Source organism: Lampris incognitus, chromosome 2 (genome assembly GCF_029633865.1).
Source record: "Lampris incognitus isolate fLamInc1 chromosome 2, fLamInc1.hap2, whole genome shotgun sequence".
NCBI lineage: Eukaryota > Metazoa > Chordata > Actinopteri > Lampriformes > Lampridae > Lampris > Lampris incognitus.
Window position 1 is genome coordinate 29,153,661 of NC_079212.1, and position 17,671 is coordinate 29,171,331.

Sequence of the window (17,671 nt, forward strand, 5' to 3'; positions counted from 1 at the left end):
TAGTCTATGCTAAACTGAACATTGTGTGTGTGTGTGTGTGTGTGTGTGTGCATTGGCCTGTATTTCATGGGTGTTTTGGATGGACTCTGCACGTTGTGCTAGTCTTATCTTCAGCTGCACCATTCATGACTAACTGAAGCACATTTGCAGGAAGACATTTGTTCTGCAATGTCTGTTTGGAGCTCCTGCTTTAAAAATACCATAGTAAGTTACTATGTAGGACTGACAACTGAAGGATTTTAAGTTTAAAATCCTTAAAATTCTTTTTAAGTTTAAAATCCTTCACTTTTCAGTCTTATTACTTGTGTAAAAACACCTGAATATGTTTTTCATAATTTAGCAATACAATGCTAAGTTGAATGTAAATATTGCTACAGGGATATATCTCCAGGGTCTAGGGTGTCTCGCTGCCTGTCCCCCGGTGCTTGCTGGGATAGGCTTTAGCACAGCTAAATTGGAATGTGTGTGGAGTAGAGTATCAATCAATGAATTGTATTACTGCTCAGTCTGGATAGGGGAGTTGGGTATTATGTTCAGCCAGTGTCATTTTCAAATCCAGCAACGTTACTTCACAACATCCTCCAGTAGCATCATTTCAGGTCTGCTTGTCTGGTGGTTTAGTTATATGACTGCACACCTAATCTACTGTTGTATAACAATAGTAGAGAGACATAATATTGAGACTTCCTCTATCTAGACTGCAGTATTCAATTAAACTGGCCTAAATTTGCATGTATGGTCAATGCTCACTACCTAAGGTTTGGTATGAAGTCCATTCCTAAGCTATTAAAAGCCTTTTCTGTTGTTTGTATATGCTCATCAATAAGCTGTTCACAACTTACCCTACCAAAGTGGACTAGTTTAAAAAAAAAAACCTAATAGCAAGTTTAAAATGCCCTCCTTGTCAGGTTCATAACTCCCTGCTGATTTATAAAAGCAGTAGCTCCAAACGGACTTTATAGAGTGAATTCTTTGCTGCAAATGTGCGCCTGTAAGAGCTGTGAATGGTGCTGCTGAAGAGAAGGTTGGTGAAACATACACTACCGTTCAAAAGTTTGGGATCCCCCAAACAATTTCGTGTTTTCCATGAAAAGTCACACTTATTCACCACCATATGTTGTGAAATGAATAGAAAATAGAGTCAAGACATTGACAAGGTTAGAAATAATGATTTGTATTTGAAATAAGATTTTTTTTACATCAAACTTTGCTTTCGTCAAAGAATCCTCCATTTGCAGCAATTACAGCATTGCAGACCTTTGGCATTCTAGCTGTTAATTTGTTGAGGTAATCTGGAGAAATTGCACCCCACGCTTCCAGAAGCAGCTCCCACAAGTTGGATTGGTTGGATGGGCACTTCTTTGAGCAGATTGAGTTTCTGGAGCATCACATTTGTGGGGTCAATTAAACGCTCAAAATGGCCAGAAAAAGAGAACTTTCATCTGAAACTCGACAGTCTATTCTTGTTCTTAGAAATGAAGGCTATTCCATGCGAGAAATTGCTAAGAAATTGAAGATTTCCTACACCGGTGTGTACTACTCCCTTCAGAGGACAGCACAAACAGGCTCTAACAGGTACTATTTAATGAAGATGCCAGTTGGGGACCTGTGAGGCGTCTGTTTCTCAAACTAGAGACTCTAATGTACTTATCTTCTTGCTCAGTTGTGCAACGCGGCCTCCCACTTCTTTTTCTACTCTGGTTAGAGCCTGTTTGTGCTGTCCTCTGAAGGGAGTAGTACACACCGGTGTAGGAAATCTTCAATTTCTTAGCAATTTCTCGCATGGAATAGCCTTCATTTCTAAGAACAAGAATAGACTGTCGAGTTTCAGATGAAAGTTCTCTTTTTCTGGCCATTTTGAGCGTTTAATTGACCCCACAAATGTGATGCTCCAGAAACTCAATCTGCTCAAAGAAGTGCCCATCCAACCAATCCAACTTGTGGGAGCTTCTTCTGGAAGCGTGGGGTGCAATTTCTCCAGATTACCTCAACAAATTAACAGCTAGAATGCCAAAGGTCTGCAATGCTGTAATTGCTGCAAATGGAGGATTCTTTGACGAAAGCAAAGTTTGATGTAAAAAAAAATCTTATTTCAAATACAAATCATTATTTCTAACCTTGTCAATGTCTTGACTCTATTTTCTATTCATTTCACAACATATGGTGGTGAATAAGTGTGACTTTTCATGGAAAACACAAAATTGTTTGGGTGATCCCAAACTTTTGAACGGTAGTGTACATAATCTAAAATGCCTGTTTCTATGAAATCACAGAGTGTTTTAAACTAATGAGGAATACGGTATAGCACCAAGTGAAACGTGTTTTTTCTTTACTTAAATAGAGAGCTGCTGGGCTCTGCATGATAAGCAAGTGTGATGCCCAGTTTGCCGAAGCAGGCTGCAGAATATTTCTCGTCTTACTTTCTCACTGTCCACTGTATTACATCAAAGAATGAGACGAAAGATTGCGCTGCAGACACAGCCCCTTTAGGAGGTTTATGGAAGTTTATATCTAGCTGTCTGAAGGACACAGTGGAAAACCATTACTCGACAGACTCAGTACCACTTTAACTATCTCCATAGTCTCGCCCATTAAACACCATAGATATGGCTAGATCAGTCAAGTTAACATCAGAATTGGAATGAAAACAAACCAATGATTTAATCGGCCCCTGTTTGTAAACCATACAATGTTGATGTTTGCACAATATTTTCTCAATCTATCCTATTTATTTAGAGTAATCTTGTCAAATGTTGCTCCTCTGTCACATTAAGCTATTACTATTGACTATGTGGGTATTGGAAAATTTAGAAAATTTGTTTAAGAATTAATTATTCCATCCGTCTTTTTCTTTTTGCATGATACTGGGAGAGGTAATGACTAATAGCGGCTGAATTTTTATCTCTGGAAAATGTCCGTGGTTTCACATCAAAGCAATTACCGAGTCTCACTCTGTTTCACAGTCCCGTACTTTCCCAGATAAGACATAAACTTAACATTAGCTGTAACTCTAGAGTTCAAAGCTAATAATGCATTAGGCACTGATTGGACGTCTACAGACTAAGTGGAATGAGATGGAATAAAAGGGATGGGGCTGAAAGAAGCCTTTTAATTCCTTACAAAGAAATAACCTCATAATTCATCATGAAAACCTGGGCTCACTCATTTGTCGAGTCCTTGGACTTTTGTCATAACCTTCTCTTCCATTATTTAATACAAGCAAGTGGCAAAAGAAATCACTCTGACATTGTGCTCATATTTGCAGTGCTTTTATTTCATTTTGCAACTCTGGAATCTTTAACTTTTTTCTGGCTTTTTTTTTTTAAATTCAACATTCTTTCCTGACAGCGCTCAGCTGGTGACATCATGATCCGGAACATTCAGCTGAGGCATGCTGGGAAATATACTTGTGCCGTCCAGACCAAGGTGGACAGTGTGTCTATTGCCACTGATGTGGTAGTCAGAGGTATGAAAGACCTTCACACCACATGCTCCAAATAATAGCCTTTTGCCTTTCCAGACCCTTGTTATACTTCTTATTTAATTCTTAGTGTTCGTGTGAAACTAATCCTTCTCACAATATAAACACAAGCTTAACAGTATTAGCTATGGAAGAACAAATCCATCTACAAAGATGGATACACTTCATTTAACCACACAAGAAAAGTCACTATTTAATTTTTTTCTCCTAAATCATGGATGTTGCAAACATTGTTTGTATTAGTTGCAATTCTAACTGAGAATATTAGCTTAAAAATTATAAGCAGCTGCTGCCTCCTTGAAGTATTACCTCGCTAATGATTCTATTACATCTCTTGTAAGCATGGATAATTTTCCTTCCACTCGGTATCTGCCTCTCTCATGGTCCTTGTCTCCATTAATCTGTATGTCCATCGGTGTGAATGAACTGCGACTAATGATCTCTCCAGGTCCCCCGGGCCCCCCCGTAGAGTTTCAGGTGAACGAGATGACAGAAACCATTGCTTCTCTGTCCTGGGGACCTGGTCTGGACAACCACAGCCCCATCCTCAGCTACACCATCCAGGCCAGGACACCTTTTTCCCTGGGTTGGCAGGCTGTCACCACCGGTAGGGCAATTTTTCTTTGAGTCTTGCTATGCGGGGGAGGGGGGGGGGTTGGACATTACCTTGCATCCTTTCTCAGCAGCACACATGAAACAAAGCTAAATAACACATCACCAGCCTGGCTAGGGTTGCAGGGGAGCTAGCAGGTTCTTGATAAAAAGGTTATTTCTGCCGTGTCTTTTCAGTTCCTGAGCTGCTGGGGGGGAAGCAGCTGTCAGCCACTGTCATTGACCTGAGCCCCTGGGTGGAGTACGAGTTCAGAGTCCTGGCAACTAATACTATAGGAACCGGAGAACCCAGCAAACCCTCCAAAAAGGCCCGCACCAAAGAGATGCGTGTGTACCAAACGTTACTGATGCTTCTGCAAACACTGAGACTGACACAGTTTGGAAAGAAAACAAATTGCAACTTGCAACTTAATTTCTGTTATGAGGATGGAGGATGTGAATGATAACTGACATGATGGCGATGATTGTGATGAAGATGATGATGACAATTACACAGATTAAAAACACATTCAACATTGTTCCACAAATGCTACAAGCTTGTTCAATTCAAGGTAATACACAGAATCCCAATCTGTAGAGGCAAATTAGAAGAAGCATCACTTCCACATATTTTTTGGTTTTGCCCTGTGTTGTATAGTTTTTGGTCAACGACATCTGATCGAATCTCCAAAAAGGTTATTCAGCTTGACCAGAACAATGCTATATTTGGTTGCTGAGAACCCATCTTGAGATTTCTAGAGATCAAACAGTTATTACTGATGTTGGTAATGGTGGCAGGAAAAAAAAAAGATTTTAAAGGCACTGAACTCTTCTTCATCACTCTTTTTGCAGAAATGGTTGAATGAAATGGTGTCAGTTATCCACATGGAAAAAATATGATTTAAGATAATGACAATTTTGGATTAAACTCATACCTCTGTACCCTGGTTGATCTGGCAGCTCCCAGGGTAACTCCATCCAGAGTGAACGGAGGGGGCGGTGGCCGTTCAGAACTGGTCATCACGTGGGAGGTAAACTCGGATTGACATGTTTTTTATTTATTTATTTATTTTATATGTAACATATCATCAGTCTTTGAATAAAATCATGATTGCATGAGATGGAAACTGCAAAGTTTATGCTAGTGGTTTCCCACTTGCAGTTAGAATAGCGATTTTAGCATTGCATATATCCTTTAGTGTCCTTGATTGATTGATTGATTGATAAATATAACTATTTAATATGACGTCTGTGTTGTTATCAGTACGAATAACAATAATCAGTAATGTAACCATGTTATTAGTCAGAATGATTAGTCCTTAAAATTACAGGCCTCGGCACTATGCTAATTGCTCTACTACGTACATAGATGGGTTTCCAGTGGCTAATGAGATCTTTAAGATGAGTCATGCTGTGCGAGCCTGACTCATTCCCCTAAGATATCTCAATACCCCCCCAGCCTGTGCCGGAGGAGCTGCAGAGTGGTCCTGGCTTTGGCTACGTGGTGGCTTTCCGCCCACAAGGGGCACAGGGGTGGATGCAGGCTGCCATCACATCCCCTGATGCCTCGAGATATGTCTTCAAAAACGAGAGCATCCCTCCCTTCTCCCCATACCAGGTCAAAGTAGGGGTATACAACAACAAGGGCGAAGGCCCTTTCGGGCCGGTGACCACCATCTACTCAGCTGAGGAAGGTATGCCCTGTAGCCCCTACCTGTTTACCAGCTGCATATTTTGCGTGGCACAAAACCTCCACATAGTTCTGACACAAATTCAACCAATAGTTTTCTTCAAAACATAGGAGCTTTATATACAGATAAATTGGAGTGTACCCTTGCTCTACAAATATTTAACATAAAGAAATTGAAAAAATGTAGTAAAAAAAACCCTGAGCCAATAAAGATGCTGTTTGGAGTAAGTGGTTATGGGCATATACTATATGCACAAACAAAATGAAGTCCAAGGCACTCAGAGTTATGCTCATGCACAAGTTAAAAAGCTTGTGTTCAAGCTTTTTGAACAAGCTTGGTCAGGTGTGCAACCCGACGAGGGCTCCTGCCGAAACGCGTAGGCGTCAGCAGAGGTGGAAAGTAACGAAATACATTTACTCACGTTACTGTATTGAATACTTTTTTTGTGTATTTTGTATTTTTTAAGTACAATTTAAAATCGGTATTTTGTATTTTACTTGAGTACGTTTTGACTCAAGTATTGTACTTAGTTACTTTATAAATCCTATCCGTTACTGAGTAAAAATAACAATTCAACCCACAGGGGAAAAATACGCGCCAGAACCATAGACAGTAAACCAATGGCCAGAACCAACAGTGACAAATGATGATGTGATTAGCACTGGCGCGTGAACATAGAGGGCGCGCGCGGACAAGCTAAGTTAGTGGGCATGAAGTTTTTAGTTTCTAGTGCTAGAATGGAGGTCGACAAAGCAGGCACGGCCAGCGGTTGCGGTCCAGAAGACCCGGACCTAGAAATAATAGATGAAGTTCAAGCTGAAACATCGAAGTCTGTAGAACTAGATGCAGAAAAAAATCCTTGGCCACATTTGGAAGATTTCTTTTTGTTCAAGCATAGGAAAGGCAACAGCGTCATCATGCAGTGCAAGATGTGCCTCCCAGCAGTGAAGTACCTGTCTGCTTTCAACAACTCCACTTCAAATCTGCAGAAGCATGTTTTGGTAAGTATTTCTGCTGTCTCATTAGTAGTTTTATTTAATATAGCCAACCCAGGCTCACCCCATTTCGTGGGCATTTTTATGCTAGCACCTGCAACCATTGACAGTAGAAGAGCTAGCCAGCACATTCTAATTAGCTGCTATGCTAACATAATCAAACACGTGACACATCATTAAGTACCAAATGAACTCGCTCCAGCCGACAATCCGCATGTTTATCGTACTTCAAACAGATACAAAACGCGTAATGTATATTTGCAGTCTGTTTAAGTCTTTAGGACATTGGCTAAATTTGCATAACAGCTAGCCCCTGGTACTTGAGTGTGTAAAGGCTAGCTGTTAGTTGCTAGTAGTCTTGAGTGGACTGGTTAAATTTAGCTGCTATGGATAGTCGGCGTTACCCCATCGAAATTGCCACGGGTTTCAATTTGATTGTGTCTTTGAATTTACAGTCAAATCAAATGTATCAACTGTGTTAACAGAGAGGGTTGTAGTGTGAGGCACTTTGCCTAACCAACATTACAGGGCACTCAGCGCTCCTCCACTATAGGCGGGGAGCTAAGGGGCCTTAGCGTGCACCCTCCTTACAATCGAACGAAACCAACTTTTTTTTTAAAACGTCTGACCATGCTGAACATGTTAACAAATGTTAACATTGAAAATTTTGGGTTGCATTTCATGTTTCAGGTACTCAATGCATTTCAATGCATTTCCCTCCATTGGAAATGCATTACAATTACAGGAACATGACTCTCCATGAGCAAGGGGAAAGTGTGACATCTGTCTTTGCAAGTTTAATCACATCTAGTGATAAATGTATGGTTTTAGTGGTATTATTGGCTTTTTCTAAATAATAAAGGCCAAAATGTAAATTATTTCTACTCGATTTACAAGGCAAATCAAGTAGAAGGACTTTAAATTTCGGTTTCTACTATTATGGAAAGCCAATAATACCACTGAAACCATACATTTTCCAAAAGCTTGTGTCCTCTAGATGTGATTAAACATGCAGAGACAGATGTCACACCTTCTCCTTGCTCGTGGAGAGCCAATGGAGGGAAATACATTGAAATGCATTGAGTACCTGAAACATGACGTGCAACCCAAAATTTTCAATGTTAACATTTGTTAACATGTTCAGCATGGTCAGACCTTTCAAAAAAAGTTGGTTTCGTTCGATTGTAAGGAGGGTGCACGACTGCACGGTAAGGCCTCCTAGCTCCCCGCCTACTAGGCAGTACAAGAAAAGACTGTTTTGACTCCTTCATATCGACGACAAGGGATTAGATCACTAGTAGGCGATTGTTGCTCTGTGTGCATGCAAGCAGCTATGATGATTACACATGCATTGATATGTCTCCTTCCTCTGTATCATAATACTGGTAGGCTATAGAAACACATTGGCTTTTGATGTTGATTTGAAATCTCAATTTTAGCATTCAAATCCAAATCATTGATTTTGTTGGGAAGGGTGCAGCATTGTAATGCCCTCTGGATTGTGGCATATTGTGCTTAATACAATGTAATAGACAAAATGTGATGACTAAAGAAATAGAAAACTTTTATTTATCAAAGTTTTAATTTCAGTGTGTTTAATAAGCACCACATTGATTCCTGTACTGATAATACCCTTTTCTTTTTTTTCACAGAGGAAACATCCATCGAAACAGTTGGCTTTTAGCCGAGCAAAGCCAGGGAAGCGAACCCACCAAGCAAATCCACCAAGTCAAAGCAAGCAAACAAATATAAAAGATGCCATGACAGTGGGAGGCAACCGCCGTGTGCCACAAGGCAAGATCGACAAGATCATCATTAGGCTAATATGTGAGGGCCTTCATACATTTAGTTTGGTTGAACAACCTGCGTTCAAAGAACTTTTGACAACGCTAAATCCACAATGCAAGGTCATTTCCAGGCCCACTGTCCGGACAAGATTACAGGCATCTGCCATTCAGATGAAGAAGAATGTCATGTCCCATCTCAGTAAAGTGAGCTACGTTGCCACCACTACAGATTGTTGGACTGCACACCAGCAAAGTTTTATTGGGGTGACGGGTCATTGGGTGGATGAAGAAACCTTTGAGAGGAGATCAGCTGCGCTTGCATGTAAGAGGTTAAGAGGGTCCCACACCTTTGATGTCCTTGCAGGGGCACTTGACGACATACACTGTCAGTATAGAATTAGGGGCAAAGTGGTGAGAACCACAACAGATAGTGGCTCAAACTTCGTTAAAGCTTTTAGTGTCTTCGGAGAACAGAGCCAGTCTGAGGATGCAGAATCAGATGCTGAGTCGGACAGAGATTCAATTGATGATGAGCCCACAGCCAACTACCTGGACACATTCAGCATCCTGGAGCAAGATAATGGCCTGGAGTACCAACTTCCTACACACCAAAGGTGTGCATGCCATCTTCTCAACTTAGTTGCCACAACAGATGCTGAGATAGCAGAAAAGAAGATGGACACATACAAGAGACTATCACGTGCAGCCTTTGGGAAATGTCAAGCCATGTGGAACAAGACGGGTCGTTCATACATGGCAGCAGAAGTTGTGGAAGATCATTGCCGACTCCAGCTCATCCGACCAAATCAAACACGGTGGAATTCAACATTCATGGCTGTGGAGAGAATCATACGGATCATACAAGAGAAAGGGGAGGAGGCAATCAGGAATATTTGTGAAGAATTCAAATTGAAAACGTAAGTTTTAATTTGCATTTCAACAGTATGAAAGTGTGAATGTGTGTTTACATACTTGAAACTTAACTTTTCCTGCTTGATTTCCTAACAATTGTTTGTATTCTATTTATGCCAGGCTGACTCAAGCAGAAATTGCTTTCCTGACTGATTACTGCTCGGTGATGAAACCTCTGGTAAAGGCCTTGAACATACTTCAGTCAGAGACCAACACACACTTAGGGTGGCTTCTTCCAGTGATATGTCAGCTACAAGCAAAACTCAAAAGGCAGGAGACCTCATCCAAGATGTGTCTACCACTCATCAAAGTCATTCAGGATGGTGTCCAAAAGCGTTTTGGTGAGATGATGATGGACCCAGAACTGATTGCGGCAGCAATACTTCTACCGAAGTTCAAGACCACCTGGACAGAGAGGCCTGATGTCATAGAAACAGGTATGATTGCATCTTATAATAAACTGCTTTTCAACAGTTTATTGGAGATCTACTTTGTTTTATACTCAATACAATGTGGTCAGTGCTATAAGGCATTATGCATTATGGTGCACTCTTGGTAAATTAATCAAGTCTTAATTGTCAGAAATGTGTTGTTTGTCACTCGACAGGTCTGGCTTATGTCAGACAACACCTTGACCAGATGGCAGAGGTGGAAGTGGAGCAAGTTGGACAACATTCCTCAGATGAAGATGATTTCTTCTCCTCAATGAAGTCCAGAAGGTCAGAAGGTACAGGGGAGTTGGAAGGGTACCTAGCCTGTATCCCAAACGATATGGATCTGCTAAATTCCTTTCCAAATTTAAAAAAACTCTCTCTGAAACTCAACACTGGCCTGCCTGCTTCAGCTGCCTGCGAGCGGCTTTTCAGTTGTGCTGGATTACTGTTCACTGCAAAGCGAGCAAGGATGAGCTCAACTGACTTTGAAAATCAGCTGCTGCTTAAACTGAACAAGAAGTTTGTAGACTAGGTTATAGGTGATTTAGGGTGTCACAAAACTAGTGGCCTTGATTTGCAATATTCCTCTCTGGAATATTGCTGCTCTTTTATGTTAGTTTGACTTTGTAGCAACACTTATGAGCGTCATCATGTGGGCATTACTTTGTACTTTTTACCTGTGTGTGTGAGGGAGAGAGAGGGAGAGTGTGTGCGTGTGAGAGAGAGAAAACATGAGAGTAAGCATGTTTAATGTTGTACCACTAAATGGATGAGCTCAGTTAAATTTAAGATGCTACTTAAACTGAACAAGAAGTTCAGTTGTTGTGAAGTTGTTGTTATTGCGCTTACATTTGTTACACTTGTTCTTTAATTAAAAACAAAATAGTTATGGATTTTTGACCCCTTGTCCTATTTTTACTACCCTCACACCCCACACAAAGAAAGTAACTAAGTAACTTTTACTTAAAGTACATTTCAAATGAACTACTTTTTACTTTTACTTGAGTACATTTTCAGATGAGTACTTTTACTTCTACTTGAGTAATATTTCATCAAAGTATTGGTACTTTTACTTGAGTACAATATTTTTGTACTTTTTCCACCTCTGGGCGTCAGCCATGCTTCAGATGAAGGCTTTTTAACTTTTGCAACACCATAACGGAGTACAGAGGAACTTTGTGTTTGAACCATGTTTTTATTTATTTATATGTTTAGCGATATGATACTAAATGTGTACTCTTATGTACTGTAACACTTACATGAAGGGCCTCTGTAGTTGTTTAAAGCCATGGGTGTTATTGTGATTCTATGCCTTCCCTCCCTGTTCCCTCGGTGCTGTGCAGAGCCCAGCAGAGCTCCGGGACGGCTGAGGGCGAGGAGTGTGTCAGCCTCTGAGGTGGAGATCACCTGGAAGCCGCTGGCATGGAGCAACAACCGCAGACGCATCCTGGGCTACGAGGTCAAAGCTTACACACACATAGAGAGCAATACTCACTCAGCACAGACAGAACCAACACCTTGTGGCATTATGATATTGTTATTGTTATTATTATTGTGTGTGTGTGTGTGTGATAGCAGTGATCTGGCCTAGTGATTATGCATTCATGCAGCCGTCTCTTTCAACATGTGGAGAGCATGTCCCCCCAGGACTCACACCCACCAGTCCAGCATCATGCCAACTATAGCAGTAACAGTATGTTTTAGTAATATGATGTGTGCTGGGAAAGTATAATCTGTGTATCCACTGTGTGTTATCAGCTGCGCTATTGGAGTGAAAGGGACAAGGAAGACACAGCCAGCGTGATCAGGACCGTTGGGAACAGAACGTCAGTACTCATTAGGGATCTGGAGGGCAGCAGTACCTACTATGTCTCCCTGCGGGCCTATAATAGTGCTGGGCTGGGACCAAAGAGTGCCATCGTCAATGTCACCACCAAGAAACCACGTAAGGGCAATTGAACAGAGGCTGTGCTTGGCGAGTGACTTTGAATGCATGGACTCTCTATCCCACTCTCTGACTCTTCTTCCATCTATTTCTCTCTTTCTTACTCCATCACTCTTGTTCATTGTCTCTTTTGTGCTTTGGTTTCCTTATGCGTTTTATTGTTTTCAAAATTAAAGCTACATCAGCACTCCCCAGTTTTTAACCGTTGCCAGTGGTTACAGGATCAGAGTAGGGAAAGCAGTAAAATGTGCTGAGGTGCACTCCAGGTTGCAGTGACTGTGTAACATCTGCTGTTAAAATTGGCTAATAACAGAAAACTGCTCCACAGCGGCAGTAAGGTTTTGTTTTTGTAAACTGCAATGGAAAACAAAGCTTCCGTCTTCAACTGTCTATATCTTGCACATAGTCTGTTTCCTACTCTCTCCTTATCTCCTCTCCCCGCTCTCACAAACACGCACACGCACACACACGCGCGCACGCACGCACATGCACACAAACACCCTGGCAGTCGGTGAGACTGCTAACAGTGGGATGATGAACTGATAATGAGAAAGGTCCTTCATGCTGAGTTGGTTCTGGATGTTACTGTATATTGATCGGGCTGCATGCTGTTTTTCTCCATCCTTTCTCACCCTTAACCCTGGCTCCCTAACACCCCCCCTCCCCACACACACACACATATACACACGAACACCTTTGACAGCTCCGAGCCAAGCCCCAGTCAAGATTATGTGGAACACCTCGAATTCCAAGGTCATCCTCAAGTGGGACCAAGTCCACGCCCTGGAGAACGAATCCGAGGTCACAGGATACAAGGTAAAAAGAACCCATGCGCAGCCGGAGAGGGTTTATTTTTGTTTGTGTGTGTTTTTTTTTTGTTTTTTTGTTTTTCAGGTTTTCTTCTAGGAGATTGCACTTGTGCGATGGAGATCTGACTTCAGCATCTATGAGGTCGGTTCTGCGGATGGTAACTTAAACAGGGAATGACTTGGAGAGTACTTGCAGTCTCGACAGATTGTCAACTGATCCGCTGATATCTATCTCAGTACATTGGACGTACTCCCAGATACCATTTTGACTGTGCTAGTATTTGTACATAAACAGGAACTCTGGTTGTGCTGTTTGAGGAAGGCAGCACTGGAATTTTTTCTACAGATTAGCAGCAAATGAATTTCAGTGAAAGTGCATCATAGCATGCCTTGCCAAAGCCCTGTTCATGTGGGTACACTGTTACTTGGTAATGTGGAGCAAATTATGTAGTTTGTAAAGTGAAATGCCTCCTTAAATTACTCCCTTTTATGTTTTTGAAAAGACAGCTGTCGCTTGATATCATTTGATAACACACATGCCTGTGCTATCAGCAACGAACTGTTCCTGGCAACACATTACATTTTCAGTAAGGAAATTATCTTCTTTTTTTTTCTTTTTTTTTTATAGTTGCTTGATGAAAAACTCATGCAGTTCATACGATACTTTTACATATTCCCAGTTGGTTATATTTATCGCTCTAGATTTTCAGTGTCACAACATTTGTTAGTGAGAAATGTTTTCAACACCATATGTATATCAAATGTATTTTTTCTTGATTGCTCCTGGCATTGCAGTCTGTTTTTATTAATCCCTCTGAATCGCCATTTGGCCTATCAGCCACTAGACTCATTAGAACATGATGAATTTATGGCTCACTAGATTAATGATCCATGCGACTCACATTTACTCATGTCAACAAGAAACTTTGGTTATGACCAATTTCGTACAAAGACACCCCTCAAATCCAAAGGATCCGTTCGATTTTATTAGATTTCCAGATACAATATTAGCAACCCCATGCGAAAAGTATTTTCATGAGCTGCGACATTCATCCATCCACAGGCTAAAGGCAAACCACACTGATACACCACTACATTTCAATCCTGTGTTCCCCTCTTCCTGTCGTCAGGAGAAAGATCCTGTGAAGATATCCAGGATACAGCCTGGTTGGTTACAGAGGCGGTGCAGTGTATTCCCTGCACACATCACGCGCCACACCGCTTTCTAAACGAGACACAAGTAGAGACAAAGGCTTCCCAGTGTATTGATGGGAATGTGCAGAGTCCACTTGCATCGAATGCTGTTAGACATCAAATTGACTTGACTTGACTCACACCACCACCGCAATGATTTTGTGCCCCTCCCTGCCTCCTGTAGGTGATGTACAGCCAGGACAAACACAGTCGTCCCAGCGTGGTGGAGACCAACACCACCTCCTTGGAGCTGTCGCTACCTGTCAACCAGGACTACGTCATCCAGATTAAGCCTTTTAGTGAGGGAGGGGAGGGCAGCAGCAGCCGCCAGATCACCATACCCAGGATAGCAGGTGGGGAAAAGTCTCGCAAAGAACAAAAGATTTCTCTCTCGGGTTGTTAGGGACCTCGCTTCAAAGAAAGAAAGAAAAAAAGATTCTCGCCTTTCTATGCCAAGTTGGCATGTCCAATTCCCTTGTCTCCTACCACTGTGCAGTCCCTACAAATGTTCTGGCATGGTTCAGGGAGTAGAGTGGGTCACCTAGTAGTCGGAAGATCGCTTGTTCGATCCCAGGCTCCTCCAGGGAACGTGTCAAAGTATCCTTGAGCAAGACACTGAACCCCTAACTGCTCCTGATGAGCAGGTGCCTTGCATGGTGGTAACTGGGGGGAATAGCGTGATCTTCCCACACACTGTGTCCTCCTGACAAAACTCACTATCAGGTGAAAAGAAGCGGCTGGCGACTCCCCATGTATCGGAGGAGGCATGTGGTAGTCTGCAGCCCTCCCCGGATCGGCAGAGGGGGTGGAGCAGCGACCGGGACAGCTCGGAAGATTGGGGTAATTGGCCGGATACAATCGGGGATAACAAGGGGGGGGGGCACAGACATGTTAGGGTTAATGAGCCTGTGTTCCTGAGCAAGGCAATGGAAAGAAGAACTGGACTTGGTTCCCGGGCGCTGCAGCTGCCCACTGCTGCTATACAATAGGATGGGTTAAATGCGGAGAACAAATTCGTTGTACGAATACAATTTGTTATAAGAATATAACGACAAAATAAAGGGGCTCTTTTTAATTCACAAATATCCAAATTATGTCACTTTGTAGTTGCTCATTTTATTGGTTCCTGTCTGGCAAGACTTTCCCGGGGGAAAAAATGATGCCTTAAAATGATGCATGTTTTACATCTTCTGCATTGCAGCCAAATGCACTAAAATAAGGCATGTAGTGGCAAGTTTAAAGAAGAAATTAAGTTGTGTCTAACTTGCAGCCAAATGCACTAAAATAAGGCATGTAGTGGCAAGTTTAAAGAAGAAATTAAGTTGTGTCTAACTAGCAGAACAACATCTAGCTAAAATTAACTAAAACTGATCACAGAGAGGTGAATCAGTTCATCTGGACACAACGTTTAGTGGGAGAAACATTTAATCACTCAGCCTAATTGACCTCTTCAGTCTAAACTGACTGCAGGTATCCCCACCCTTATAAACAACTGGTTGCATTACGACTGAAACCAACAATTGGTTTCATATGCAAATTGCTGTGAGCATTAACTAGAGTTACAATGGCCATGTGTACTATTCACAGAGGATTGGGGAATGGTTGCAATCACAGCATTGTAAAATGGCTACAGATGTACACTTAGCCCCCCCCCCCCCCCGGTTCAGGGATGGTCATTTCCTCGTAACATAGATGGCCTCTTTGACTCCCCGTTCAAACCAGTGTCCCTCCCTATCAAGGATGTGCACATCCTCATCCTTGAAAGAGTGGCCACTGGCCCGTAGATGGGTGTGGACTGTGGAGTCCTGGCCTGACGTGTTAGCTCTCGTGTTGTGCCATCCTCTTGGCCAGTGTCTGTTTGGTTTCTCAGATGTACAAGTCACAGCAAGCCTCCCGGCAGATAACAGCATACACTATGTTGCTCTGTTTGTGCCAGGGGACCCGATCATTGGTGTGGACCAATTTCTGGCACAACGTTTAAACCAGTCATTGGTTTGGTCGCTATGCCACTGTATTGTTTATAAGGGATGGGGATACCTGCAGTCAGTTTAGACTGAAAAGGTCACTTAGATGAGTGATGAAACATTTCTCCCTATAAACGTTGTGTCCAGATGAACTGATTCACCTCTCTGTTATTTCCTTACCTGGATTATTGAGCATGCATAAAGACATTAACTAAAACAGAGTTTCAAACATGTTTTTTTGTGGGGAAGGTACTTGCAGTTCAATATGATAACACAAACAACTCAGTTTCATTTTCAAATAGATCTCTGGGATTTAATGATCAAACACCAATCCAGTTAACAGCATGTCATTACATTAAAACAGAAAAAAAATTGTTAGGATTTGTTTATTTATTTTATCATAGCTTTAGTTTTAGTTTTCTTGAACAATACTTTCAGTCAACAAGCTGATGGGGGTGAGATGATTTATTTGCGATGTAAATCTTATGTCACGACATGAGTTTTCTTGGCATCGACATGTTCCGTTAAAAAAAAAACACTGATTTCCAGCTTTGTAAAAAAAAAAGCAGCACTATCTTATCCCATTGCTAGAGCTGCTGTTTCCTATTTCCCGCGTAACGTGAAAACTCATCTGTACTCGAAATACTTTCTGTCTGCCCAAAAATACATTTCCCTCTTCCATATCCTACTCCTGTACTTGCTTTTATGTGCTCTGTATTGAAGACTATTTTTTACCCAACACTTTTGTACAAACACATACACACACATACATACAGTCTCACATTCAGAGAGAGAGAGAGAGAGAGGGCAAGAGAGAGAGAGGGCGAGAGGTCTGTGCCATAATCTGTGGTTGTAGGAATATTTGGTTGCGGTAAATTCACTGAATCGTCACAGTCCTACGGTTCTTAACCTTTACTGTCACTTTTGGAAATACTACTTATCTAGAAAGTAATAGCTTTTCTATTATACTCATTGAGAGCTGGTCAGGATCAGACTGTCAATGGAATACCATAAATATGAAAATGCCACACGGTTGTTAAGACTTGGAATGACAAATATGCAGAACTGTATTTTCAAGACCGTGGTTTATTCATTCATTTATTCATTTTGAAATCTGATATGTCAAGTGCAATGGGCTTTTAGTGGGCTACCTTTACCCACCGCAAATAGATCCCACTCAATTTCTGTTCTTTGAAATTCATGTTTATTCAAATTAGGGGACAGTGTGTGAGTGCCACCTACTGACGCAATTGTGTAATCAGATACTGGTTTGCTTTGCACTGTACCTTGTGTAAAATAGGTTTATTTTTTGCAGTGTGGTTATTTGTGTGGAACCTTGTCCCATTTATGCCCAAGTTTAATCTCAAAGCCCATTTTACATGACAGTTTGTGCTTTATTTTAAGCTGACCCAAACCACACAGCAAGCATGACGCCAAAGAAAGATAATGAACAAACAAGCAAAACACCCTGTTGGGTTTATAATTACCTCTCTCAATGTACTTTCCAGGTTCCATACCCATGGGAGCTGCCCCGGAGCCCGCTGTGTTATCACTGGTCAACGTTGCAGCCCTCCTCCTCACAGCCAGGACTTTGCTATGACAAATATATCTGGGAACCTGATGCGACAGTCACTTATAAAGAGGAGAAAACATAGGACAAAGGCGAGAATAGTTGACAGCCCTCTGCTCCACCTGCTCCCCAAAGCACCCTGCTGTCTCTTTCCTCTTCTTTCAACAAAGAGCTCTTTGAGGACCTGTTCTCTTCCCTCACCTTTATACAGGAGATACTGAAAGGAGCTGTCTTCTTTCAGAGGTCGCTTTTACGGAGCTGAAAGGACACCGTGACTTGACTGCGGTCTTTCCGAAAC

At 41.8% G+C, this 17,671-nt stretch overlaps 1 protein-coding gene across 1 annotated transcript in view; it reads left to right on the plus strand.

Moving 5' to 3' along the window:
* Positions 1-17,434, plus strand: part of cntn3a.1 (contactin 3a, tandem duplicate 1) — a 94,272-nt gene extending 76,838 nt beyond the window's left edge. Inside the window, exons 13-22 of the mRNA XM_056272997.1 lie at positions 3,349-3,466; positions 3,930-4,088; positions 4,271-4,420; positions 5,033-5,103; positions 5,532-5,766; positions 11,235-11,350; positions 11,650-11,836; positions 12,540-12,652; positions 14,024-14,192; positions 17,312-17,434. Coding sequence (XP_056128972.1) covers positions 3,349-3,466; positions 3,930-4,088; positions 4,271-4,420; positions 5,033-5,103; positions 5,532-5,766; positions 11,235-11,350; positions 11,650-11,836; positions 12,540-12,652; positions 14,024-14,192; positions 17,312-17,403 — 1,410 coding nt within the window. The 3' untranslated portion in view covers positions 17,404-17,434. The remainder of the gene's footprint in view (positions 1-3,348; positions 3,467-3,929; positions 4,089-4,270; positions 4,421-5,032; positions 5,104-5,531; positions 5,767-11,234; positions 11,351-11,649; positions 11,837-12,539; positions 12,653-14,023; positions 14,193-17,311) is intronic.
* The last annotated feature ends 237 nt before the right edge of the window (positions 17,435-17,671 follow it).